Source organism: Capra hircus, chromosome 27 (genome assembly GCF_001704415.2).
Source record: "Capra hircus breed San Clemente chromosome 27, ASM170441v1, whole genome shotgun sequence".
NCBI lineage: Eukaryota > Metazoa > Chordata > Mammalia > Artiodactyla > Bovidae > Capra > Capra hircus.
In genome coordinates, this window is record NC_030834.1 from 12,072,050 (window position 1) to 12,097,753 (window position 25,704).

Consider the following 25,704-nt stretch of genomic DNA (forward strand, 5'->3'; position numbering starts at 1 on the left):
AAAAGACCTTGATGCTGGCAAAGATTGAAGGCAGAAGAAGGGGACGACAGAGGATGAGATGGTTGGATGGCATCACCAACTCTATGGACATGAGTTTGAGCAAGCTCGAGGAGTTGATGATGGACAGGGAAGCCTGGCGTGCTACAGTCCGTGCGGTGGCAAAGAGTCAGACACGGCTGAGCGACTGAACTGAACTGACCTTTAGGATTGACTGGTTTGATCTCTTTGCTATCCTCTTTTACAGATGTGAAAACTGAGATACAGAGCGAGAACATCGTTTCCCGAGGGCACTCGGTCAGAGTCCAAAGTGCTACCGTGTGCAACCTGAGGGCTTCAGGGTCTCATCTCCATCCCTCCAAATGCTCATCCGTCCACAGCCCGAAATTCGTGCGCCCTCCGGGAGGGGCTCAGTTGGAGGGGCGGGCACGCGTCAAAGGAGGCCAGACAGACTGAGGCAAAGGAGCAGCAGAGCGCCGGGCGACTCAACCCGCTCCCCCCTTCTCGGGGGCCCTCGGCTCAGAACTACAAGGCCCAGCAGGCAGCGGCAGGGGGAGGAGGAGGAGGTGGGACCAGCGTGGGGTGGGAGTGCGAGAAGGAGCCCTCGCGCCTTGCCGGCGCATAGCGCTCGGAGCGCTCCTGCGGGCACTGGCGCGGCGGCCTCGGCTGTGGCTGCGGCGCGGCGCGGGAGCCCGAAGTCTTGTCCAGCCGCAGCGCGCGGAGGAGCCCGGGCTGTGCCCAGAGCTGGGCGGCGACGTCCGGACAGCCCCGAGACTCCGCTTAGCGCATTGCGGCGACCTCGCCTTCCCCGGCCGAGAGCGCGCGCCGCAGCTGGAAGAGCGGCGGAGCCCGAGGACTTTTCTCCGGTCCGAGGGGCGCCCCGCCGGGCGCAGGGGACCAGGGCGGCAGTCGGGCACGCCGCGGCGCCGGGGCCCCCGCCAGGCGATGGAGCCCGGGCTGCCAGAAGCTTGAGGGCCGCCGCCCGGTGCTGGAGAGGGGGGGGCCACAGGGTCTGGAGACCCCGGGCGGCGGACAGGAGCCCTCCCCCCGCCCCGCCTCCAGGGCACCAGCTTCGGCTCCATTGTTCCCGCCCGGGCTGGAGGCGCCGAGCCCCGAGCGCCACCGGGAGTCGAGCGCCGGCCGCGGGAGCTCCTGCGGCCCCGCCAGGACCCGAGCGGAGCCCGGGGGCGGCGGGCCGGAGCCAGGGACGCGGACGCCCGCCCGCCCGCACGAGCCACGGCGGACTCTCCAGAGGCGGAACCGCAGCGCCGAGTGAGGTAAGAGCCGCGGCGCCCCCGGATTCGGGGCGGGCTCCGCATCCCGGGCGGGCCCCCGGCGCCGGAGCCTCCCGGCCGCGCGCTCTCCCCGCCGCAGCGCAGTCGGGTCCGGCGCCTCCCTCCGCTCGTTACCCGCCCCTCTCCACCCCCGGCTCCCTGCCCAGCTCCCGGCGCCCCCCTTTTGTCTCCCCTCCCTTCCCTCCGCTCGCGTCGCCTTCTGCGCCCCCTCCCCGCGCCCGTCCCGCCGCCCAACTTTTCCGCCAACTCGCGCTGGGGAGCTGGCGAGGCGGCGGCGGCTCCGCGGTGAGTCCGGGGAGGGACAGGGCCCGGGGCCGAGGCGGCGGCGGTCCTGGGTTTCCTGGGCCTGGGGAGGCAGGCGGGGGCGGGCAGCGCGGTGGGGGGTGTGTGTGTGTGTGTGTTGCGTTCCACACCATCTCCTTTTAGTCCACCCATGGGGAGTCTCCGCGATCCAGCAGGTAGCTTTGGGTGGAACGCTAAAAAAAAAAGAAAAAAGAAAAAATCCGGGGTCCTCCTAAGTCCTTTTCCCTCTCCGGGAAAGTCTGGGGTCACTGCGGCAGGCGGGTGGGCGGTTGGGGGCCTGAAGGGGGAAGGAAGTGGAGGGGTCGGTTCGCTTCTCTTCCAGTCGGTTTTAAAGGGGGGTGTCGTCACCAAATGGCTGAAGCTGCTTCAGCGAAGAGCGAGAAAGGAATTCCCTTTTTCGAGAGGCGCTGATCTCCGACTTAGTCCCTCTCTGAAAGGGTCGGAAGTTTGGGGAAGGGGAGGGCGCCCAGCGGGTGAGGTTAAGCCCCATTACGGGGTCTGGGGGAGGGGATTGGTCAGTTCCTATCTGGTTCGAGGAGGTGGGGGAAGGGATGAGGGTTTTGTCCGGTGCGGTTCGCTCGGCACCGGTGCTTGTTGCTTCGCGGGCCCAGAGCCCTCTGCCCTCTTCCCGCTCCCCTTTCCCGCTATGTTTGGGGTGAGGAGAAGAGAGGGGCTGGAACCTTCGTTTGCAGAGGAATTTATTGACGTTGTAGATGGAATCATTTAACCCAGATCCTATGAAAGCAGTCAGATGCCTCTGGTTGGGGAGTGGAGAGCTTGGGGAGCGGTGAAACCTGCATCTCTTGTCTGGACCCAGAGGCTTTGGCCCTGTTCAAAGTTTCCGCCGTGTCTCCCCACCACCTCCCCACCACCACTCCCCCCCCCCGCCCCATTTTCCAGATGTAGCCGCCGCATCTGGTTCCGTTTCACCCCACCCGGGTACACCGCAGCCGCTTGAACGTCCCTGTTCCTCCCTGCCCCCTCCCCCGGATCGAAACAGGGATCCTATAACTTGTCCTCACCACCTCGCTCTTTACGATTTTTTCTTAAGACTTGGGGACGAGGCGCTGGGACTGGGGGAGAGAAGTTACCCTGGATGCCAGGGTACTTAGGCTGTGCTGGCGCTTTCTGGCTCGTGCGGGAAAGAGGCATCGCCGGCGAGAGGAGGTTTAGGGGATGACAATATCTCCTCTGATAAGTGGTGGCCTCTTTGGCCACCGGTCTGACCCAGAGCTGGCCCTGACAGAAGTTTCTGGAACCGGAGCATTGCAGCCTCCTCCCTTTTCAGTTAGAGCCGGAGCGGCGGGAGTGTCTGACCCTGTCCGGAGCCCGCCGCCGGGTCTCGGGCCGCCCGGCGGTGGCGTCACGCGTCCCCTTTTCCACCCTCCCTGGAGCTAGCCCGGGGCGCAGCGGCTTGGGCGTGGGAGGGGGGCCCGGGCTGTGGCTCCCTTGGTGTTTTGAAGGAGTTCTTTCTTCGGGCGGCCGCTCCCGGAGGCTAACGTGGGGCGTTTTACCAAGTCCGCGCCGGCCGCAGGTTTGAAAGGGGTTGGCCTGTTGAGGGTTTTTGGTTCTGCCCTTTGAGGCAGGAAAGGGCTTTCTGGTTCCAAAGTTGCGAGAGGGTGGGGAGAGTTGGTCTCTCACCCTCTCCTCTCCAGCCTCTTTCAAATTGAAAACACTTCTCTGGTTTCCTCCTTTGGGCGGTCGTTCGGAGGCTGTAATGAAATCGCACTTTCTCTAGACATGGTAATTAAGGTGACTGTTTCCTCCGCAGATGGCGCTCTATCCTCTTCACCTCCGGCCCTGCGCTTTTTTTGGAAAACAGTCTAAATTATACAACCTTAGCCTTGAGACTGTGGGGCAGAAAGTGGCCATTCCCCATCCTCCCCCCCAACCCCCGAACTATTGGCCCGGGCTCCCCGTTTCCTCCCTGAGGCTTGTTTAAAGGCTAAGTAGCAGGGCCCCTTGGGACGTGCCTCCGTCTGGTTAATTACACCCCCCCACCCCCCCCCCCCCGCGCCAAGCCTGGGTCATCAGCCTTCCTTCCAGTGACCCAGGGGAAGCCCTTGATGGTGTTGGTGGGGAAGACCCAGAGACCTTAGGGAGGATGGCCTGCCTCCCTAATGACTTGTTTACGTATTCTACCCCCTCCCCGCCCCCGCCCCCGCCCCCAAACGGCTGGGAAGACCTCCAGGGCTGCTGCCGTGGACCGCCCCCCCCTCCCCCGCCACCGCCCCCCCCCACCCCGAGGAATGCCAGGTGTTTGAGGACTGGGAAGCTGCCCGGGTCTCGGCTCCAGCCTGCGATGGTTGCATACTGAATCGGGTGAGGAGCTCGTTGAAATATCTGTTGCATTTATTCTTAGTCATAGCGGAGCGTCAGCTTTTTAATCAGGGTCATCCGGGTGAAGAGCCACTTGGACAGTGTGCGCGCCGTGCGCTGTCTGCTCTGATGGTGCCCGTAGGAATGCGCGTTGGGGAGGCATTTTCACGAATGGGATTTGGGCCAGAGTGGGCACTGTTTTCTTTGGCTCCCAAGTAGAGAGCCTTGGGTACTTACTTCTTTTCCTTGGCTCCTGGCCATGGAGGATGTGAGAAAGTTCCGTTAGGCACCCTTAGAATAGCAAGTGAAGCCAAAAGCAGGAGAAGACACAGAGAAGGAGCCTGGAAGGTGCTATGGCCCCACCCCTCCTGGGGGAGAGGATCAGAACATCTCCAGACTTAGGTCTGGTCCAGCTTTGTTCCTGTGGACTCCAGAGGCCAGGAGGATGGAGTTGAGAATGGAGGAGGTAGCCTCCAGCCACGGAGACCAGGCTGGACTGCTCTGGCTTTTAGTTGTCTGCTCTTTGTTTGTTTGGGGGTGTTTGGGGAGTGCTTTTTGTTTGTTTTGGCCTGGGGGAAAAAAAAAAAAAAACGAGTCCTAAAAGGAGAGATTTGCTCCTGTGAGCTTGGGCCTTTAGTGGCCTCTGAACACTTTCTTCAGGCCTCCATTTTTTAATCTCTCTCATCAAAATGGCCGTGGTTAAGAGCTTCCTAGGAAGGTTTCAGCCTGTTGCTGCAGGAGGAGAAGGAGCTACAGAGTAAGTGATTCAAACATCTTACTCTGAAAAGGCCTCACCTCACTGGAGAGGAGTTTTAATTTCCTCTTGGGAAACAGGTCTCGCATTTGGCTTCCCAGGAGCTTTGTAAAAGGTCTGAGTCAACCCCAGGACTTGTTGGGAGTCCAGATGCAGAGCTTCAGAAAAGATTCTGGGGTTTCCAGAGAGGATTAAAAAGCAGACCTGGACTAAGAGAATTGCTTTTCTCCCTAAGGCTGCATGCATCTTCCTGAGAGAAATTCCCTGCTCATCACCATTCCACTTGCAATTACAAGGAGCCACATTCAGGCTCCAAGAAAACAGCCCCCACCTGGGTGAACACCTCCAAGCGTATGGTGGTCCACAAGCCATCCTGTCTTCAGTGGCAAGGCTTCCTAGATTACGGTGGGACAGTTAGAGTTTCTCTTCTTATTACTCATTTCTTACATACCTCACTCCCAGGGACATCTGGGCACTTTTTTTTTTTTTTTTTTACAAGGACTCAAAACTTTTAAATGAGCATTTCTGTTGGACCCAGTCACATTTTGCAAGCCGAGCTGTGGATGTGTTGTCGGATGTTTGTGGAGTATTTGCCCTGCCACTCTCTGCCGGGAGTAGGGAATGCTCACTTTGGGGAAAAGCAACCATTTCTGTTAAAAAGTCTTATTCCCAACTAAAGGGATTAAAATTTTGGCATTACTTCCTCAAGTCTGAGGAATCAAGATGTTTAGAAAATGTCCTGGTTGGTATGCTTTGAAATCGAGTTTGGCTGGCTAACAGGGAGCGCCTACGATTTTCTCTGGCGTTGTCAACCTCTTCTCTGCAAGCGCAGCTCTGTCAGTTTCTTTCCAATCGGCCCTTCTTTGTTTCATTCATTTATTCATCCAGTTACCAAATGCAGCAGCATCCGCTGTGTAGATGTCAGGTGCTAAGGGTATTAGCAAGGAGTAAACCAATGCAGACCCTCCTCTATAGGAGCTTGCCACCCTATGGTGGACGTTTTGGGAAATTCAGAGGATCCTCGAAAGGCCCAAAAAGACTTGTGGAAGACGTGGCAGTTTGAGGCGGGGCTCCGAGAATCAGAGAGGAATGAGAGACCGTGGCCTGCCAAGGATAGAGGAAGGGCAAAGAAGCGCTTGGCAGGCCGTGGAGGTTACCCAGAGCTGTCCTGTCCCCTGTAGTGTAATACAGGCCGAGTGGGATCTCAGAGTTTTCTAGTGGCCATGTTTGAAAAGGGAACAGGTGAAATGCATTTTCATTAATTCACCTGGATCTCAAAAATATATCTGATTTAGCCCAGTATATGTGAAGCATTATCATTTGAACATGTAATCAGTATTTTTAAAAAATCATTGAGAGACTGTACATTCTAGTATGTGCTTTTGATTTCCAACACATTCCAACTTGCACTGGCCACGTTTCAAGGGTTCCATAGCCACGAGGGGCCACACGGAACGGGACCCTGAGGTCTAGAGTGTGGGGTTTGGAAAGACTGGAGAGGGAGAAATGGTTTTGCAAAGGCAGGAAGTTCATGTCATCCGGTTGCCAATTACCAAAGTCCCCTGAGAGTGCTATCAAGGAGTGACTCAAAGCACAATGTTTATAGATAATTCCTTACATTTGATTAGTGTTTTCAAGAGGAGAGAGCAAGTCCTTTCACCCACGCTGCGGGTTTAAGGCTCGTCACCCCCTGTGGTGTAGGCAAGGCAACTATATTTCAGCTCCCTCTGACGACAAGTGGGAAGACAAGTGGGAAAATCGAGATGTTATGTGTCCTCTCCCTGCCCCTCCTCCTTCTTTTTCCCCCTCCTCGCCCCCCAGTGAGGACCTCTGCACCCAGAGCCAGAGCTGGGCTCCCAGTCCCAGGAGATGAAACTGCTGGAGAGAGGCTGATGGGGCCAACTGCTGTGTGCACCTGCGGGGCTACAGGTCACATCTGTCAAGCAGTGGAGGAAGGAGACTGTCCCTAAGGGACTTAAAGAATTCCTTAATTAGTAGCATGGGAAGAAGGTGAGGTAAAGGGGGACGGGACAGTCCCCAGGGTTCCAGACAGCGTGTGGACTAGTGGTTTGTGTCGCTCTGTTTTCCGTAGTGGGATGTGTACCCAACTTACCTTCTGGTTCCAGAAGTGGTTGCCCAGGGAGCTGGGTTTTCTGAACATCTTTTGTTTTACAGACTGGGGACTCAGTACCCAGAGGGGGAGGAACGGAAGAGACGTTTGCAGGGAAGCTGCCAGATTAGTTTGAAATGTGTTGATCACAGAGCCGAAAGAGGGCGGCCAGCAGCCAGACCCCACCTGTGAGGAGGTGGGCAGGCGGGGGGGCAGGCAGAGTGACCTGCCTCCCTGCTACCTTTGAAAACCAGCTTTATCATCTCAAGATGATACCACCCTTTCTCCTTGGATGCTAAAAATTCGTTCCTGACTCTGGCTGTTCCTAGGGGACTTACTTAGGTTCTTAGTCAGGTGTACCTTTCTTGGTGACTGCGCTGCATGCATTTGGTGTATCTTGGGGATGTAACGAGATGTGGAAGGTGGTTTCAGCGTATTCTCTGGCCAGCATCACTTCTGTCCCTGGCTGGGGATCAGGCCTGTTCTGTGTCCTAGATGGTACACTCAGGAGCTGCTTCCAAGGGTCTTTCTCTTGAGCCAAGAAACTGAGAATCAGTTTCGCTTGTCCAGGAGCAGCTAAGCCCGTGGGCCACTACCGAGCCCGCGTGCTGCAACTCCTGAAGTCTGTGCACCCAGGGCTGTGCTCTGGAACAATAGTGGCCACTGTAATGAGAAGCTCACGTACTGCACCTAGGGAGTGGCCCCCACTCGCTGCAACTAGAGAAAGCCCGCGTGCAGCAACAGAGACCCAGCACAGCCAAATATAAAGTAAATCAATGAATAAATTGTTGGGGGAAAAAAAAAGAAAACCCTTTCCCATTGCCAGAGTCACCTGGGACCTGTCCTTATCTACATGGTTTCTGTGAGACACGGGGAGTTACCCTCTGGAGAAAATGAGCTTTCATCCAGTTTTGATCATTCCATTTTTATATATATATTTATTTGTATTTATTTTTTTGGCTGTGCCAGGTCTTAGTTGCAGCATGCAGTTCTTTTTTTTTTCATCTGTGTCGGATCTTAGCTGTGGCTCGTTGCAGCTCGCAGGCGTCTTTGCTCTTCAGCATGTGGGATCTTAGTTCCCTGACCAAGGGTCGAACCCAGGTCCCTTGCGTTGGAAGGCAGATTCTTAACCACTGCACCACCAGGGAAGTCCCCATGCAAATTCTTAATTGCAGCATATGGGATCTAGTTCCCAGACCTGGGATTGAACCCAGGTCCCCTGCATTGGGAGTGTGGAGTCTTAGCCATTGGACCACCAGGGAAGTCCCTGATCATCCCCTCTGGCTTCCGAAAGCCCAGGTGATGGAGACCCCATGCTCTTGCCTCCCCACTGCACCCTGGGCAAGGCACTTAACCTCATTGAGTCTCAGTTTCCCCATTGCTTAAAGGGCAATAATAATTCCCACCCTCCCCGAAGTTCATAGTGAAGAAGAGCTGAAGTTTTATAGTTTAAAATCATACCTAGTCCACACTTGGCACGGGTTTTAGGTACAGTAAATGCTTACTCGATTCTGTCTCGTCTAGTCCTTTTCCTAAATTCAGAAAAACAGAAATGTTTACTTCTTGTTTGATTTGAAATCATTAAAACATTTCAGGAAAGCCTTGGGAGGGACGCAGGCACTGCCTGCATCTTCCGCGCTGGCAGGCACTTGAGAACGAGGCCAGGAATCCAGGGGTTTTTCTGCCAGCCGGGACTGACTCACTCACAAGGGGCCCCGTCTGGCTCCGGGGAGGCCAGGCTGAAGCACCACATGAGGACATGTTCCGGGGAAGTGGATTCTCTGAATAACTCGGATGGTTCCCTGGAGTATTTAGGACAGAAGCCACCTGGAAGACTGAGAGGGTCATCCCCTTACAGCCCAAATGGTGCCCAGAAGGCTTATCACTTAGGAAAGGTTGAGCAGCAAAGACCATTATCCTGAAGACCCTGGAGGACTGTTTTACATGTTGCTGCTCTAGACACGAGAAGGACTTCCTTGGTGGCTCACACAGTAAAGAATCTGCCTGCAATGTGGAAGACCTGAGTTTGATCCCTGGGTCAGGAAGATTCCCCTGGAGGAGGAAATGGCAACCCACTCCAGTATTCTTGCCTGGAGAATCCCATGGACAGAGGAGCCTGGCGGGCTACAGTCCATGGGGTCGCAAAGAGTCGGATGCGACTGAGTGACTGACACTTTCAGATAGGAGAAGGATAAAGGGCCGCAGTCCGTGCCTTTCACCGGGGTTGGCATGAGCCATCTTGGAGTCAGGCCTTGCAAGAAATCTTCTTCTGCACGACTTTTCCCCACGTCTGGATCCATTTCTGCTGGACGACTGCTGACACCTCTCGGTCTCAGAGAGAACTGGGCCCCCCATCTCACAGCTCCCCACTCGGAGGCATTGTTTAAGGAGCTGGTGAGAGTTGTGTTGTCTCCATGAGGGAAAGCTGCTGGAATCCCAGAGGTCCCCGTGATGGGTCCAGTTGTAGAGACAAAAAGAACGCACCCTGGAGGTGGCTTATTTCAGCTTCCTCGCCGTGTAGATCCAGAGAGGTGCAGCGTCTCACATGGCTCTCAGTTTGGGGACTTATCCCATGATTCCTCATCTCTCTTCACCCCTCACTGAAGGGTTGGTGTGCCCTAGAGGAAGTGAAGACTTATCCTGGGAGAGGTCACATTCGTACCCCCGGGCCCCCTCTGGGAGACTTTTCTGAGGCTGTTCGCTTTCCCAGCACAATGGATCGTGGGGCTCATGCCTTGGGGAGCTTGACAATCTTCCCAATATGGGAAACAGTCCACACTCAGTAAATAGTTGTTGGAGTGAATTAAAGCCCTCCTTGGTCTAATTAAGGCTTCTAACCTCCAATTCAGCATTGGGGCAGGACAACAATTCCCTTCTTTGTGTCTGAAGGAGTAAGAGATTGCTTCGGGCACCTTCTGGGCAGGGTGGCCGCGTGACAGGTTTCCCTCTTTTTTTCCTCCTTGCGATGTGGGAGACCCCCCACCCCGCCATTCAGACCCTTCTAACTTCGGGTTTTGTTTTTTTTTTTCCTTCTCCCCAGAGTCAGCTTGCAAAGGAGGATCAAGCCCACGGCGGAGTCTCCATGGAGGTGTGGAGCTTGGTCACCAACCTCTAACCGCAGAACTGGGATGTGGAGCCGGAAGTGTCTCCTCTTCTGGGCCGTGCTGGTCACAGCCACGCTCTGCACTGCCAAGCCGGCCCCGACCTTGCCGGAGCAAGGTAAGGCGCAGGCAGAGGGCCAGCGCGGGCACACAGCCCTCAGCAGCAGGGTGGGCCAGGCCGGATGTGCTGTGCTCAGCCAGGCAGGCTCCATCCCAGGGGGCCTGCAGGAGAAACCCCTGAGCTGGCTGGGGCCTGCCAGTAAACACAGCCAGCTTCATCAGAGGTTGGGTTGTGAAGGCCAACGACATCCGTCTGCCAGAGATAACATGCTCAGGGTGGGTTTGTGCTTTTCTCCTCCTTAAAAAAAAGAGCTTCTGGTTGGAACCCAAGAGCCAGCTCCCTAAGCTGGATGGTGTCTAAAGTGGGAGCTGGGCAGTGCGGTGGGGTGTGGTGACCTGTGAACTTGGATTTAGAACTTGGATGGTCTTCAGAGGATGTGGAGGGATGTGGGAGCTTCATACAGACCTCTGGCTTCTAGAAATCGTTCCCAAGACGTGTCTTTTATGAGGGTTGGCCATCACGGCCACGTGCCTGCTGTTCTGTCTTGACCGTGTCTCACAAGCCCTGTTGGGAGGCTTGGTAAGAGGTTTGCTTCGGATAAACTGCTGGAGGGATTTCAAAGAGATTTTGAAGAGCGCTGCAGGATGTAGGTGCTGGTAGAGACCTGTAGTTTATTGGGAATTCAGAGGGATTTTTAGTAACAGGAAAGACTTGCCCCCACTGCTGATGGCATTTTTCCGGACTTGTGAAAATACCTTGTGGAGATTACAGGTACAGCACACCTGGCAGCTTTTGAAGGTCTTTGAGAACTAATATTTGGGCATTTCTGCTGCCAAGAGGTAGTGTGGCTTATGACTCAGCAGCTGATGACAGAAGCAGAGGAGGTTGGCAGGCACTGGGTGAAGGGCTCACGCATGCGTGTGACATGGTGACTGCGTGTCAAGGGCCACCAGTCTCACTCACAGGACCTGTGTGAGTGACAGATGAAGAGTGAGCGTGTTTATCCCCTTGTAGGGTAATGGAGAAGGAGGGAGAAGGGTGAAGGGGGCTTTCTAGAAGCTGGAGCAAGCAGGTACCTGTTGCATTCAATGACAGAACTGAAGGCAGGGCCTGACCTGGAACATATTGGAGACCCTGAGTGAGGCAGGGGGGACCGTCCTACCCACAGGGAGGTCACCATCAGGTAGAGGGTGACAAGTACAAAGGCAGCCAAATTCAAGGTGAACCGTATTTAGACCACACAGCAGAGTTATGACAAAGTGCAGTGGGAATGCCAGGGAAGCGGGGCAGCAGAGCCTCTGAGAGGGTCCAGAGGGATGGGCAGGGGGTGGGAAGGAAATGCGGGTGTTCCAGGAGGAACAGCATGAGGGGATGCTGGGGCAGGATGTATAAGGCATTCGGAGAAGGACTCACCTGGTGCATAGGTAGTTGGAGGACATCATGCCTGGAAAAATTGGACCGAGTTAGTGAATGGAAGCCTTAATGCCCTGCAGAGGAAACTGTAGTTAAATGGGTAGATACTGGAAGTCTTAAAAAATCTTGAGCAGAAAGTGACATGATCCAGCTTTCAGATTTTCAAGCATTTGAGTTTGGACGGATGGGAGGAAGAAGTCAGAAGGACCTAGGTTCCAGTCGTGCTCCGCCGCTTAATAGCGGCGTTACGTGCTTTGACAAATAACTCAAAGCCTTAGTTTGCTTATCTTTAAAACGGGGAGAGTGACACAGGATGCAGTGAGATAATCCACACCAAGCACATGCTGGTAGAGCATGGATTAGTTATGGCTGCTCCCACCACTGTTGCCAGAGAAATGAGTTACTTTTTCTTTTTTTGCTGCATTGGGTATTAGTTGCAGCATGCGGATGCCTTTCTAGTTGTGGCAGGCTTAGTTGCTCCATGGCTTGTGGGATCTGAGTTCCTCAACCCGGGATTGAACCCATGTCCCCTGCATTGAAAGGCAAATTCTTAACCGGTGAACCACCAGGGAAGTCCCCAGAGGCGAGCTACTTTAACAGTTGTTTTTGCATGTCTAGCTGGAGAAAGGGAGTGAACTAGGGTGGGGGGTTGTAAAGGAAGGAAAAATAGCAGAGATACTATAGAAATAAAACCTATAGGCTTAAGTAGGTTTGATGTCAACTCTGGGTGACTAGAGACACAGATAGAGAAAGAGAAGCCGTATCCAACTCTTTGCAACCCCATGGACTGTAGCCCTCCAGGCTCCTCCATCCCTGGGATTTTCCAGGCAAGAGTAGGGCCACCCTGGAGTGGGAGGCCATTCCCTTCTCCAGGGGATCTTCCCAACCCAGGGATCGAACCCAGGTCTCCAGCACTGTAGGCAGACGCTTTACGGTCTGAGCCACCAGAGAGGCCTCAGAGATAGACAAGGCGAGTGTAAAGGAGGTGTGTCGGGATGGGAGGTTTGTGAGGAGCAGGTAGAAATTGGGGTCAGCTGCAGCAATGGGCAGCCACGAAGAGGGGTGGGTTAGGTTTGAAGATATGAGTTTACGGTCAACCCCAAAGTTGTTTTTTTTTTTTTTTTTTTCCACTTTCTCTAGCAAACCTTTTGCAGCCCGGGAATGAAGTGTAGAGAAACTGAATAGTAAGCATCTCGAGCCTGGGCTCCTGTAAACAGAAAAGGAATGTCCAAGGGTCTAAGCATACGGAGTGGAGGGCAGGGGGAAAGAGTCCTTGAAGCTTCTGGCTGTGTCCAGACTGGGAGAGGAAGCTGGGGGGAGGGGCTGGAAGTCTTGGTCAGGACGAGGTCCCCGCTCCCCTGAACAGGAGGGAGGGGGTGGGAGGGGGGCCTGTTAGGAGGTGATGTGGTGGTGAAGAAGGAAGGAACAGTGCCATGTTTTAAAAAATCAGCTTAACTGAGGTATCACTCACATTCTATAAAATGCACTGATCATAAGTGTAGAGCTCGGTGTGTTTTAATAAATACAGTATTATCCCACATAACTACCCCCTCAGTTAAAAAGCCATGAAACGTTTTCATCCTCTCCAAACCTTGTCTCGTGGCCCCTTTGCAGTCCACTGGACTCGGGCAATGGCAGATCTACTTGGTGTCACTGAAGGTTAGTTTTGCCTACTTTAGAATTTCTCATAATGAAATTATCTGGTGAATGTGTATCCCTTCACTTGGTGGTGGCCATCGGGTTGTTCACACTTCAGGCTGTTATTACTAAAACCGCTGTGAACGTTCGTGTATGTTGTGTTCATGTACTGTGGGCATGAAGTTTTCCCTGGACTGCTCCGGTTTTGATTTTGGCTCCGTTTCTTACCGGCTGTTGCCTGTTGGCTGTCCATCTCCGCCTCTCTGTAATATTTATTGGTAATGAACATCTCCTCCAGAGATCCTTGTGAATATCAGATGTGAATGTCTGCAAAGCTCTCAGAACCCTGGCTGGACAGTCAATGAACCGTACATAGGAGCTGTGGGTACCTTTTCTGGGGAAGCACCAGGGGGTAAGGGGCTTGCTTCATGGCCACACTTGGAATGCCTTAGGATGCAGAAGTAGGAAATCCACTCGTCTCGATGGGCATCGGGTCCCTGCTTGGTTGAGTCAGCCCCTCCCCATGATTATCCATCCTGAGCTTGGTGATGTCAGACCACGGCCCCCACTGTCTGAAACCCTAAGGAAAAATCTCTCTCCATGCTTTGTAAACTATAAGGTATCTCATAAATGTAAAGTATTACTGCTGGTTATTGAATGACAATGCCGCTCTTGTCCTCAGAAAAGACTGGACTGGTTTGCCCAAAAGTTTAAGACAAACTACCCCAAACCCTGCTCCCACTGACTGAGAGCATTTCCCCTTTAGAGAGAGAGGCTTTGCTGTGAGTGAGTGTGGTGAGTGTGTGTGTGTGTGTGTGTGTGTGTGTGTGTGTGTGTGTCTTGAGAGCCCCTCCCCCAGTCTGCAAATGCTCCTTGGGGAGTAGGGAGGGCCTGGAGTTTCTGGCTGTCCTTGGAAAGTTGATTTAATAAGGGTTCCAGGAAAACCAGCCTCCCTCCTTCTCCCCCTCTCCTTTCCCTTTTCTTTAAGGTTTGGGATCTTAAAGAGGCTGAGCTGGTTTCAGACCAGGCTTTGTGGGGGAGTGGTAGGGGGAGACCGAAGTGGGCTCATGGGCCAAGGAGTAAGAATGCCCCTTTAAAAAGATAAGCACTGGCTTGAAAGACACTTTGAGCTTGAAGAGGCTTGTTTCTGTGTATTTTTCTGTCTTTTAGAATAAGACTTGGGGAAGAGCAAGTGGACGAGTCCAAAACCACTTGCAAGACCACTTGTCACATAGTTGGGGGGTGGGGGTCCTGCCCTTTTTTCAAAGCAATAACCTAGGCTAAAACCCCCAGACCCCATGGTGGAGGGTACAACATGAGTCTCAAAATACTTGCCTACATGCTCAGAAACCTGCAACTAATAAACGATTTAATGGCTGGGGTTTTACAGCTCCTCCCACCTACCCAGATTTGAAGGAGTCTGGTGGCCGGTTGAAGGGGGAGAGGTTACCCTTAATGGAAAAGCCGCACGTTTCCATTTCTGGCTGCAAGCCCCCTGGAAGCCGGGCACCACAAAGCGAGGCTTTGTCTTTGTGTGCTGCAGAAACCTGGGCCCGTGGGGGAGGCAGTGAGTGGCGCTGGAGACATCACCCCAGCTTCAAGTCCAGTCCCAGGCTCTGGCCGCCCCAGGCAACTCCCCAAGGGCTCCCCCAGCTCGCCTGGGCCCAGAGCGGTATGCATTTCAACCTGGCTGCAGGGGGCAGCCCCAGATCGGTACCAGAGGGCATCTCATTGCTGTCCTCCTACAGGCCGTGGCCCCACTAGCTGCAGCTGATCGGTACGGCCAGAGGACCGGTGTCCGCTGGGCCAGTGTGTCCAGTGGCTATCCCATCCCATCCCCCATATCAGATCGTTTTGCAAAAAGAACCTGTTTGCTTTGGATTCACATGGGGTGGGGGGCGTTGAAGGGAAGCTTCTTATCCCCAGTGCTGGAAGGCGGGTGGCATTCCGTGGAGCAGAGGGCAGTGATGCAGGGTGAGCCACTGGCGAGCAAGGCTGGAGGATCTCAGGACCTGGGAATCTGCGGGGCGCCGGGCTATCCCTGCTTCCCCAGACGATCTTCTCTGTCCCCCGCCCAGGAGGGGTGGCTCTTGTAGCCCGAGAAGGGTGCATGGGCAAGTGTTCTGGAGCAGGGCTTTGCGGAGGGTGGGGGTCGGGAGAGGCTGTGAGGGAGGCGGGGAGGGCTCACGTGTCTGCCTGACCACGCCGGGCAGAGCCACCCCAGGGCCGTGCTCTTGGCTCTGGCTCCTGCATTGCTGCACCATTAGCTTCACTGATTTTCCACTCCGGTTCTGCCGGCCAGCTCCCCCCTGAAGCCAGGGAGGAGGAATTTCTCAGGGAAGAACAAATGGCTGTCCAGAGCCCTGGCCCGGGGTGGGGAGAAGGGAGGGAGCCCACACCGAGAAGCAGGCTGGGCTGCTGTCCCCCCTGGCTTCTGTGACCGCTGCCCCCCCTGGAGTCGAGGGGGGTGGGCAGGGACCAGAGGGAGAGAGAGAGCCAGGGATGCCCCTGGGGAGGTGGGCCAACAGGGCCTGGCCCATGAGTGATGGCTCGTGTCTGGGGCAGTGATGGACGGCCTTGGGAGAAGTGGGTTCTGGGGAGTCGTGCTCCGGGAGGGCGAGGTCCAGGGTCAGAGAGCCTGACCGGCAGCTGCGCCCTGTTTTCGCAGGGCCTTGGTCCTCGGGGGCCTCTGGGGGCTCCAGCTCACCCTGTGGACGCCGCCTTTGCCTCTTGCCTCCCGAAAGTCTGGCAGCGGGACAGCTGTTTCCCTGCTGACCGGGAAAGTCCAGCTGCTTCTGGCACTGCCGATCTCCCGGACTCAGCTGCCCAGGCCTCCCTGTTTGTCCTGGAGAAAAGGCGCCTCCATGCACTTCCCTTCCCTCTGCCCACCCTCTCCCCCACCTCCACCCCCCTAGTGATTCAGCTGCAAGCCAACTGCTCGACCTGGGCTCTTAAGGCCCGGAAGAAGTTCCAGACTGTTTCCTCTTAGGAGAAACTGCCTGGACTTGGGCTGCTCCTGAACTTGAGGGCTTGCTCCAACTCATAGCTGGTGATGGCCAAGTAGAGCGGGCTGGTCGTGGCTCCTGCCCTGAGCCCCCTTGTCCTGTTCTCGGTTCACACTGACCCTCGTTGACCCCCTTGCCAAACGAGGTGCCCCCTGCCTTCATTTAAAGGCTTTCTCTTTACAAACGGGAAAGCTCAGGATGGGCTGTATCCAGTTAGTTCCACGCACTGAGAACCATTGCCCGGGTGGAGCTGGAAACGCAGTGCTCCTTCCCGAGCCCACGTGTTGTGTCATGGCCAAGCCTCCTGGGACAGGTTGTATAAAAAAAGGACGTGAGTGTTGGCGTGAATGTGGTTGTGTTTCCCCGGCCCTAATGTGTAGGCGTGTTGAGCCTCAAGTGGGTGAGAGGGTCAAGGAGTTTGGTGAAGACTTGACGTTAGTGGTCATGAGTTTGGGCAGGGAAAGAGATTAAAAACCGTCAGTGCTAAAGCTTCACATACTTGATCAACAACGAAAGTTGAGCTTAAGCCTTTATCCCTTCCTCTGTGTTCTCCAGGGTTAAAAACTAGCCTCTGGCTAACGGTTTCTTCGCCATTTGTTTACTGACACATTTTCTTCCTTTCTCCTTCCCTTCCCTCCATCCCTCCTTCCTTCCCACCCACCCACCTTCCTTCCTTCCCTCTCTCCCATCCATCCATCCATCTGGCCAAACAAGGCTTCCTTCTTTTTTGTTTAATACAGCTGCTACTGCTAAGTCGCTTCAGTCGTGTCCGACTCTGTGTGACCCTATAGACGGCAGCCCACCAGGCTCCCCCGTCCCTGGGATTCTCCAGGCAAGAGTACTGGAGTGGGGTGCCATTGCCTTCTCGGTTTAATACAGCATGCACATGCAATTATAACCATTGCTTATCCTGGTCCCTTAACTGAAATGTTCATCCCTAGCCTTTCCTGCTTTCACTCTGTCATTTCTACTCTTAGCTTAAGGTGTAGCTTAAGGGCCATCTCCCGATTGAAGTCCTCCTCTGGTTCCAAATAAATCACTTTTTTTTTTCCTCTCCTTTTTGTGTAGCATTTGATCTAGCACTGACTTTCCTCTGCCTTACATTATTTAATATATGGCTGTTTCCTTCACCAGAGCAAAGTTCTGTGCAATCAGAAAGAATGTTTTTATTGCTCTTTTAAGCCAGGGATATTTGGGGGACTTCCTTGGTGGTCCAGTGGTTAAGATTTTGCCTTCCAATGCAGAGGGTGGGTGTTTGATCCCTGGTCGTGGAGCTAAGATCCCATATGCCACGCAGCCAAAACACCAAAACATAAAACAGACTCAATATTGTAACAGAGTCAAAAAAGACTTTTAAAATGGTCCACATAAAAAAAAAGGAATATTTCATTATAGAAAATTTAGAAAATATAGGCTTCTAAAGAGAAAAACTTACATGCCCACCATCCAAAAATAATCACTGTTAACAACGAATCTGTTTGTTTAGTTTTTTTCTACATTTATACAACATGACTTTTCAAAAGGTAATTTATACATTATATACTAGTTTGTAACAAAAGCAGGTACTTATTGCCTTGCAGAGATGTTTTCATCATGCTCAAGTAACTACACAGAAGTATAGATGTACAAGATTTATTTATTTATGCAGTCCTCATTTAAGTTATTGAGCATTTAAGTTATTTTCAATAGTTTGCACTTAAGTGAACATACTTTCACAAGTAAAATTGGTCCATGTATCCAAAGATTTTAGATACATTCTAAAATCTTTTAGATACATTCTAAAAGTTATGATTCAGTTCATTCAGTCGCTCAGTCGTGTCCAACTCTTTGCGACCCCATGAATCGCAGCACGCTAGGCCTCCCTGTCCATCACCAACTCCCGGGGTTCACTCAAACTCATGGCCATTGAGTCCGTGATGCCGTCCAGCCACCTCATCCTCTGTTGTCCCCTTCTCCTCCTGCCCCCAATCCCTCCCAGCATCAGGGTCCTTTCAGATGAGTCAGCTCTTCGCATGAAGTAGCCAAAGTATTGGGAGTTTCAGCTTCAGCATCTATGCCTTCCAATGAACACCCAGGACTGATCTCCTTTAGGATGGACTGGTTGGATCTCCTTGCAGTCCAAGGGACTCTCAGTGAGTCTTCTCCAACACCACAGTTCAAAAACGTCAATTCTTTGGCACTCAGCTTTCTTCACAGTCCAACTCTCACATCCATACATGACCACAGGAAATACCATAGCCTTGACTAGATGTACCTTTGTTGGCAAGGTAATATCTCTGCTTTTTAATATGCTATCTAGGTTGGTCATAACTTTTCTTCCAAGGAGTAAGCGTCTTTTAATTTCATGGCTGCAATCACCATCTGCAGTGATTTTGGAGCCCAGAAAAATAAAGTCTGACACTGTTTCCACTGTTTCCCCATCTATTTCCCATGAAGTGATGGGACCAGATGCCATGATATTTGTTTTCTGAATGTTGAGCTTTAAGCCAACTTTTTCACTCTCCTCTTTTACTTTCATCAAGAGGCTTTTTAGTTCCTCTTCACTTTCTGCCATAAGGGTGGTGTCATCTGCATATCTGAGGTTATTGATAGTTCTCCGGGCAATCTTGATTCCAGCTTGTGCTTCTTCCAGTCCAGTGTTTCTCATGATGTACTCTGCATAGAAGTTAAATAAGCAGGGTGACAATATACAGCCTTGACGTACTCCTTTTCCTATTTGGAACCAGTCTGTTGTTCGATGTCCAGTTCTTTTTTTTTTTTTTTTTTAATTTTAATTTTTTTATTTTTTTTTTAATTTTTATTTTTTTATTTTTTTTTTAACTTTAAAATCCATGTCCAGTTCTAACTGTTGCTTCCTGACCTGCATATAGGTTTCTCAAGAGGCAGGTCAGGTGGTCTGGTATTCCCATCTCTTTCAGAATTTTCCACAGTTGATTGTGATCCACACAGTCAAAGGCTTTGGCATAGTCAATAAAGCAGAAATAGATGTTTTTCTGGAACTCTCTTGCTTTTTTGATGATCCAGCGGATGTTGGCAATTTGATCTCTGGTTCCTCTGCCTTTTCTAAAACCAGCTTGAACATCAGGGAGTTCACGGTTCACGTATTGCTGAAGCCTGGCTTGGAGAATTTTGAGCATTACTTTACTAGCGTGTGAGATGAGTGCAGTTGTGTGGTAGTTTGAGCATTCTTTGGCATTGCCTTTCTTTGGGATTGGAATGAAAACTGACCTTTTCCAAAAAGTTGTGATTACATAGTACCAAACTGCCCCAGAAAGGTGATAACCAGTTAACATCTTTAAAAATTGTAACTAATAAATACTGTTTGTTACATTGTTATATTCTGCATCCTTTCCATATTTTTACCTCTACACCAGTCTCATGGCCATAGGTTTTATTTCCATAATCAGATGAGGAAACTGAGGTTCAGGGAGTTAAATAATTAATCTAAAGTCATGTAGTTGATGGGCCTAGAAAAGGGAATAGCAGCCCACTCCAGTATTCTTGCATGGAGGACCCCATGGATGTAAGAGCCTGGCTGGGCTACAGTCCACAGTCTCAGAGAATCAGACACTACTGAGCTGCTAACACACACACACACACACACACACACACACACACACACACACACACTCACACACACAGCTGATGGGAGGTGAAAGTGGGATTCAGGCTCAGGTAGGTCTGACTCCAGTAAATATTTTTTCCAGTGCCTTTACTATGTCTCTCTATCAAATTGCATTTCTCCCCAAAATTCAGGCAGACCAGCATTACAATTTAAATGCTGCTGGTTCGGTCCCTTTTGTCTCACAGGAAGTAGGCGTCACCTCCCTTTCTGGGGTGGTACATACATGTGTGTGATTGGGGTAAGGCTGCAGATGCTTGCCTTGTGCCTTTTCTTGTGGGACATTCTTCTGCTCTTGACTGTAAGGCTGTGCATTGCTCATAGGTCTGTGAGCCACCCCAGTCAAAGTGGTTTCCTAGCCTAGAATAATCAATAGAACAAAACAGCCTTTCCCAGTGTAGCTGAGACGTCCCACTTGGCGAAGGTCTGGGATTAGAGGTCTCTAAAAGCGTCAGAGTACACACCTGAGTTTTCCTTGTTGGTCACACTTGTTTTAGAATATAGTGTGTTGTCTGGACACATAAACCACCTGGATTGCTTCTAAAATGCTCCAATAATGTCTGATAGATGAAAATAAACATGGCTAGAAGGCTCAGCAGGCCCGAGCTCTAGTGTCCTTTTGAAGCTTCCAGTATTTGTGTGTGTGTGCGCTAAGTCGCTTCAGTCATGTCCAGCTCTTTGCAATCCCACGGACTGTAGCCTGCCAGGCTCCTCTGTCCATGGGGATTCTCCAGGCCAGAGTCGTGGAGTGGGTTGCTATGCCTTCCTCCAGGGAATCTTCCTGACTCAGGGATTGAACCCATGTCTCTTATGTCTCTTGCATTGATATGCAAAGTTTTTTCCCACCAGTACTACGTGGGAAGCCCCCACCAGTATATATATATATATAGTATATTGTAATATATATTTTTTATATTTAAAACATGAAGAAATGCAAAGAAAAATCCACAAGGTGATAGGGTTTTAAAATCTTGTTTTTCTTAGTGTTTATATTTAGCAAAGTAATATTTTTAAATATATATATATATATATATTATAATGCACTTGGACCAGTCACAAAATACTTAAATTGAAAGGATATTCAGCATATATATTAATTTGTAGTATTCTGTCTGAAGTGTGTCCCAAGAATAGAACACAGATTTACTGGAAGTTATTTGGTAAATATTTTCTTCCAACTCTTTTTTTTTTCTTAAGAAAAAAAAACTCTTTTTTTTCTTAAGAGTTATATTTTTCGTTGGTCCAAACATAGGAAATACACATCCATGTTAAGTACTTCATTTTTTAAAACTTTATTTATTTATTTTTGGCTGCACTGGGTCTTCCTGTTACCCTCGGGCTTTCTGTAGTTGCAGTGAGCAGGGGCTATTCTCTAGTTGCGATGCAAGAGCTTCTCATTGCAGTGGCTTGTCTTGTGCAGACACAGGCTCTAGAGCTCAAGGGCTTCAATAGTTATGGCACATGGGCTTAGTTGCTCCTTAGCATGCAGGACCTTCCTGGCAGAGATCGAACCCATGTCCCCTGCATTGGCAGGTGGATTCTTAACCACTACACCACCAGGAAAGCCCCTGTTTCAGTTCTGTCAGTAACTGTCTGTATGACCTTTGGGGGAAAACCATGCAAGTCTTGGCGGCCCCTCTGGATTGGACACCCAGGGCAGAGGGCATCCCTGCCCCAGCCTGGCCGTGGGTCAGGCCCAGCCCCAGCCAGTGTCACTCTGGCTCCACGTAGGAAAATACAGTAAGTGACTCATTGAAGAAGAGTCACCCAAAGACAACCTCAAATAAGGACATAAAACCTAGGTTATGAGGACATCTGAAGCCACAGGAGAAGGCTTGTTCCCTAAAGTGAAAGGACAAGCTGGCCAGTGTTGGTGGGCGGTGACATGTGTGCACACGTATGTCAGGAAGGCAGAGGTTTTGCTCTATTTTTTGTTTACTCCAGCACCTTAGTGTCTGATACGTATTAGGCACTCAGTTAATACTTTTTGAATAAATGAATGCACGCATGAACGCACAGGGAAGTAACCATCCATTTTCTTTTCTTAAAAAAAGATACTTGCAACTGATAAGAACCTGCTGTAAAGCACAGGAACTCTACTCAATACTCTGTAATGACCTACGCGGGAAAAGAATCTAAAGAAGAGTGTGTGTGTGTGTGTGTGTGTGTGTGTGTGTGTGTGTGTGTGTGTGCGCGCTTCCTGACCAGACGGTAAAGAATCTACCTGCAATGTGGGAAACCTGGGTTCAGTCCCTGGGTCAGAAGATCCCCTAGAGCAGGGAATGGCTACCCACTCCAGTATTCTTGCCTGGAGAGTTCCATGGACAGAGGAGCCTGGCCAGCTATAGTCCACGGGATTACAAAGAATTGGACACAACTGAGCGATTAACACCACTACCACTACATGTGTATATATATAACTGATACACTTTTCTGTACAACAGAAACTAACACAACATTGTAAATCCACTATACTCCGCTAGGACTTTCCTGGCGGTCCAGTGGCTAAGACTCCATGCTCCCCTCAATGCCGGGGGCCTAGGTTCGATCCTTAGTCAAGGAACTAGATCCCACATGCTGCAAGGAAGATCAAAGATCTTGAGTGCAGCAACTAAGACCCGGCACAGTCAGATAAATTAATACTGAAAAACAAAATCTAGGGGACCCCCCATTAAAAAAAATCTATACTCCCAATTTTTTTAAAAAAGGAACTAGAGGGGAAAATACCAACAATTTCCAGTTTTAAAAATGGGGAAGATAGGAATGAAATCCTTTTCAATGAAATGGTACAGCAAAATGGGATAGTGCTACCCCATATTGAGCCCTTTTTTTTTTTTAAATTTTAAAATCTTTAATTCTTACATGCGTTCCCAAACATGAACCCCCCTCCCACCTCCCTCCCCACAGCATCTCTCTGGGTCATCCCCATGCACCAGCCCCAAGCAAGCTGCACCCTACGTCAGACATGGACTGGCGATTCAATTCTTACATGACAGTATACATGTTAGAATTCCCATTCTCCCAAATCATCCCACCCTCTCCCTCTCCCTCTGAGTCCAAAAGTCCGTTATACACATCTGTGTCTTTTTTCCTGTCTTGCATACAGGGTCGTCATTGCCATCTTCCTAAATTCCATATATATGTGTTAGTATACTGTATTGGTGTTTTTCTTTCTGGCTTACTTCACTCTGTATAATCGGCTCCAGTTTCATCCATCTCATCAGAACTGATTCAAATGAATTCTTTTTAACGGCTGAGTAATACTCCATTGTGTATATGTACCACAGCTTTCTTATCCATTCATCTGCTGATGGACATCTAGGTTGTTTCCATGTCCTGGCTATTATAAACAGTGCTGCGATGAACATTGGGGTACATGTGTCTTTCAATTCTGGTTTCCTCAGTGTGTATGCCCAGCAGTGGGATTGCTGGGTCATAAGGTAGTTCTATTTGCAATTTTTTAAGGAATCTCCACACTGTTCTCCATAGTGGCTGTACTAGTTTGCATTCCCACCAACAGTGTAGGAGGGTTCCCTTTTCTCCACACCCTCTCCAGCATTTATTGCTTGCAGATTTTTGGATCGCAGCCATTCTGACTGAAGACTCCACCAGAAAATTACTAGAGCTAATCAATGAATATAGTAAAGTTGCAGGATATAAAATCAACACACAGAAATCCCTTGCATTCATCTTGAGCCCTTTATGTCACCTAATGCAGTGGTTCTCAGATTTTCCCTGCAGGGACATCACCCGGTGGACTTGTTAAAAAACCATGCCTCAGTCCACCCCTAGAGCTCTGGAGCCTGCAACGGGGCCCCTGCCAGGTGGTTCTAACAAGTTCCCCAAAGATGTGGATGCTGCTGGTCTGGGGATCACACTTTGAGAATCTCTGATATCTCTTAATTCTCACTCACTTCAAAAAGTCTACAAGGTAGATGTTTAGGAAACTGACTCAGAGAGGTCAAATAAACACTCCCCGAGGTTAAACAGCTAAAATAAATGGAGGATCTGGAGTTGACTTGGGTCTGTTTAATATAGGCGCCCATGACTCTAACCTCTGTAGTGGGAGGTGAGGAGGGTAAAGAGGGCTGAGTCTGAATGCTGGGGGGTTTCAGAGGGAGGAAGACGGAGGAGTAGAGAGTTGTCGGAAAGCCTGTCTGGAGGGAAGGAAGCCCTTTTCCAGGAATGCCCTCCTGCTTTGCTTAGGGCTTAAAGTCAGTTCTCACTGCCATTGGAATGTCATCGCTCTCCCATCATCGGACCTTTTGCGTTCGGAAATGTCTGCCCCTTGATTATCCAACTTCAGGGTTTACTTTGGGGATTAAGTTTTGTTTCCCTTTGGTTTTAGGAATTAGCTTTTAAAGAGTCAGGTTCCTTGACTAACCTACTGAACGAAATTCTCCCTTTGGCATCCAAAACTTTAGTCCATGTTATTTGCTCTCTTCAAGCCTCTCTCAATGCCTGAAAGGTACACTTGGAAGAGGCATTTATTTTATAATGTTAGTCTTTCACCACTACCTACTGACTACCAGTCCATTTTTTTACACTTATTTGCCTAGCTAGTGAGCATCAAAAAAATAAAGAGATAATTCTTCTAGAATACCTGGGTTCCTAGCTTATTCAGTCATAGTCTCTGGGCTACCCCACACCCTCAGTTCTGAGATTTCTTCTGGAACATCTCGGGCCAGAGGGAAAAGATGAAGAGAGACATGTATTGAAGTTGCTGGTGGCCATAACTCTGTGGCCAAAATGGAATCCCCTCTTCTGTTCCTTTCTTTCTTTCTTTCTTTTTTTTTTAAATATTGACTCTGTTTTCTGTGCTTTATATTACATGCTTATGGTGCTTAGTTACTCAGTGACCAACTCTTTGCCACCCCATGGACTGTAGCCTGCCCAGCTCCTCTGTCCATGGAATTCTGCAGGCAAGAATACTGGAGTGGGTTGCCATTCCCTTCTCCAGGGGATCTTCCTGACCCAGGGATCGAAGCTGTGTCTCCTGCATTGCAAGCGGATTCTTTACCTGCTGAGCCATCGGCGAGGGGAAGCCGTGTGCGTTACATTCTTGCGTCTTACCTGTTTCATTTTGGTCACATGCTTCTTCTTTTTCTTTTCTTTAATATTGACTATATTCTCTTTGCTGTATGTTACATCCTCGTGTCTTACTTAGGCATGTGGGATCTTAGTTCCTTAAGTGGAAGCACAGAGTCTTAACCACTGGACCACTAGGGAAGACCCCTCCCCTCTTTTAAGGAAAAGTAACTTACACTCTCTGTCTTCCTTCACTGAAGAGGGTGTGCTGTGCTGGTAGGGGCCGAGGGGACACAGTGATTGGTAGCCAATTCCCAAGGCCTGGTTGAAACTTAGAACGTTGGTTAGAGCTGCGGGACCAGGCGGTGGAGGGTAGTCCAGTCGGCCTTCCTGTCTCAGAGTTGAGGCCATGGAGGCCTAGAGAGAGATGACTTGGCCCAGGTCACGCAGTCATCCCAGCGACTTCCATGCCAGTACTCTTTCTGCAACCACCTGGGGCTCAAGCAGAGTTTGGGACTAAGTGGTTTTGACAAGGATTTCGAAGGGGGCTCTCGTTTCTTAGGACACCCGGAATGTGAACCTTGCCCACAGTAGGCGGTCTCTCCTGAGAGGCTCGTCTGAGAGATCCCCCAGCTCATCTGAGCACAGGAGTCCCCACTGTGGACACTGACCCTCCGGGCAGCCTTTGGTCCTGGTTCTTCTACCTGCTCTGTCTGAGAGCCATTTCATCTCAGGGAGAAAAATCCCCGAACCACGCTCTTTCAGTTTCTGAAAACAGTTCTTGTTTGTTGTTGTTCAGCCGTGTCTGACTCTTTGCGACCCCATGGACTGCAGCACACCAGGCTTCCCCGTCCATCACTGTCTCCCGGGGCTTGCTCAAACTCCTGTCCATCGAGTCGGGGATGCCGTCCAACTGCTACCCTCATCTCTGTCACCCCCATCTCCTCCTGCCCTCAATCTTTCCCAGCATCAGGGTCTTTTCCAGTAAGTTAGCTTTTTGCATCAGGTGGCCAAAGTATTGGAGCTTCTGAAAACAGGATGAAATACTTTCATGGTGA

At 50.9% G+C, this 25,704-nt stretch overlaps 1 protein-coding gene across 13 annotated transcripts in view; it reads left to right on the forward strand.

Moving 5' to 3' along the window:
* FGFR1 (fibroblast growth factor receptor 1) overlaps positions 410-25,704 on the forward strand; it is a 51,918-nt gene continuing 26,623 nt past the window's right edge. For 6 of the 13 annotated variants that reach the window (XM_018041772.1, XM_018041770.1, XM_018041771.1 and 3 more), the window contains exons 1-2: positions 1,163-1,274; positions 9,819-9,997. In XM_018041772.1, the coding sequence (XP_017897261.1) occupies positions 9,907-9,997 (91 nt within the window). In that variant the 5' untranslated portion in view covers positions 1,163-1,274; positions 9,819-9,906. Of the gene's footprint in view, positions 1,275-1,460; positions 1,578-9,818; positions 9,998-25,704 lie in introns of those variants that run through there. The other 7 variants (XM_018041779.1, XM_018041780.1, XM_018041782.1 and 4 more) reach the window with 4 other exon arrangements.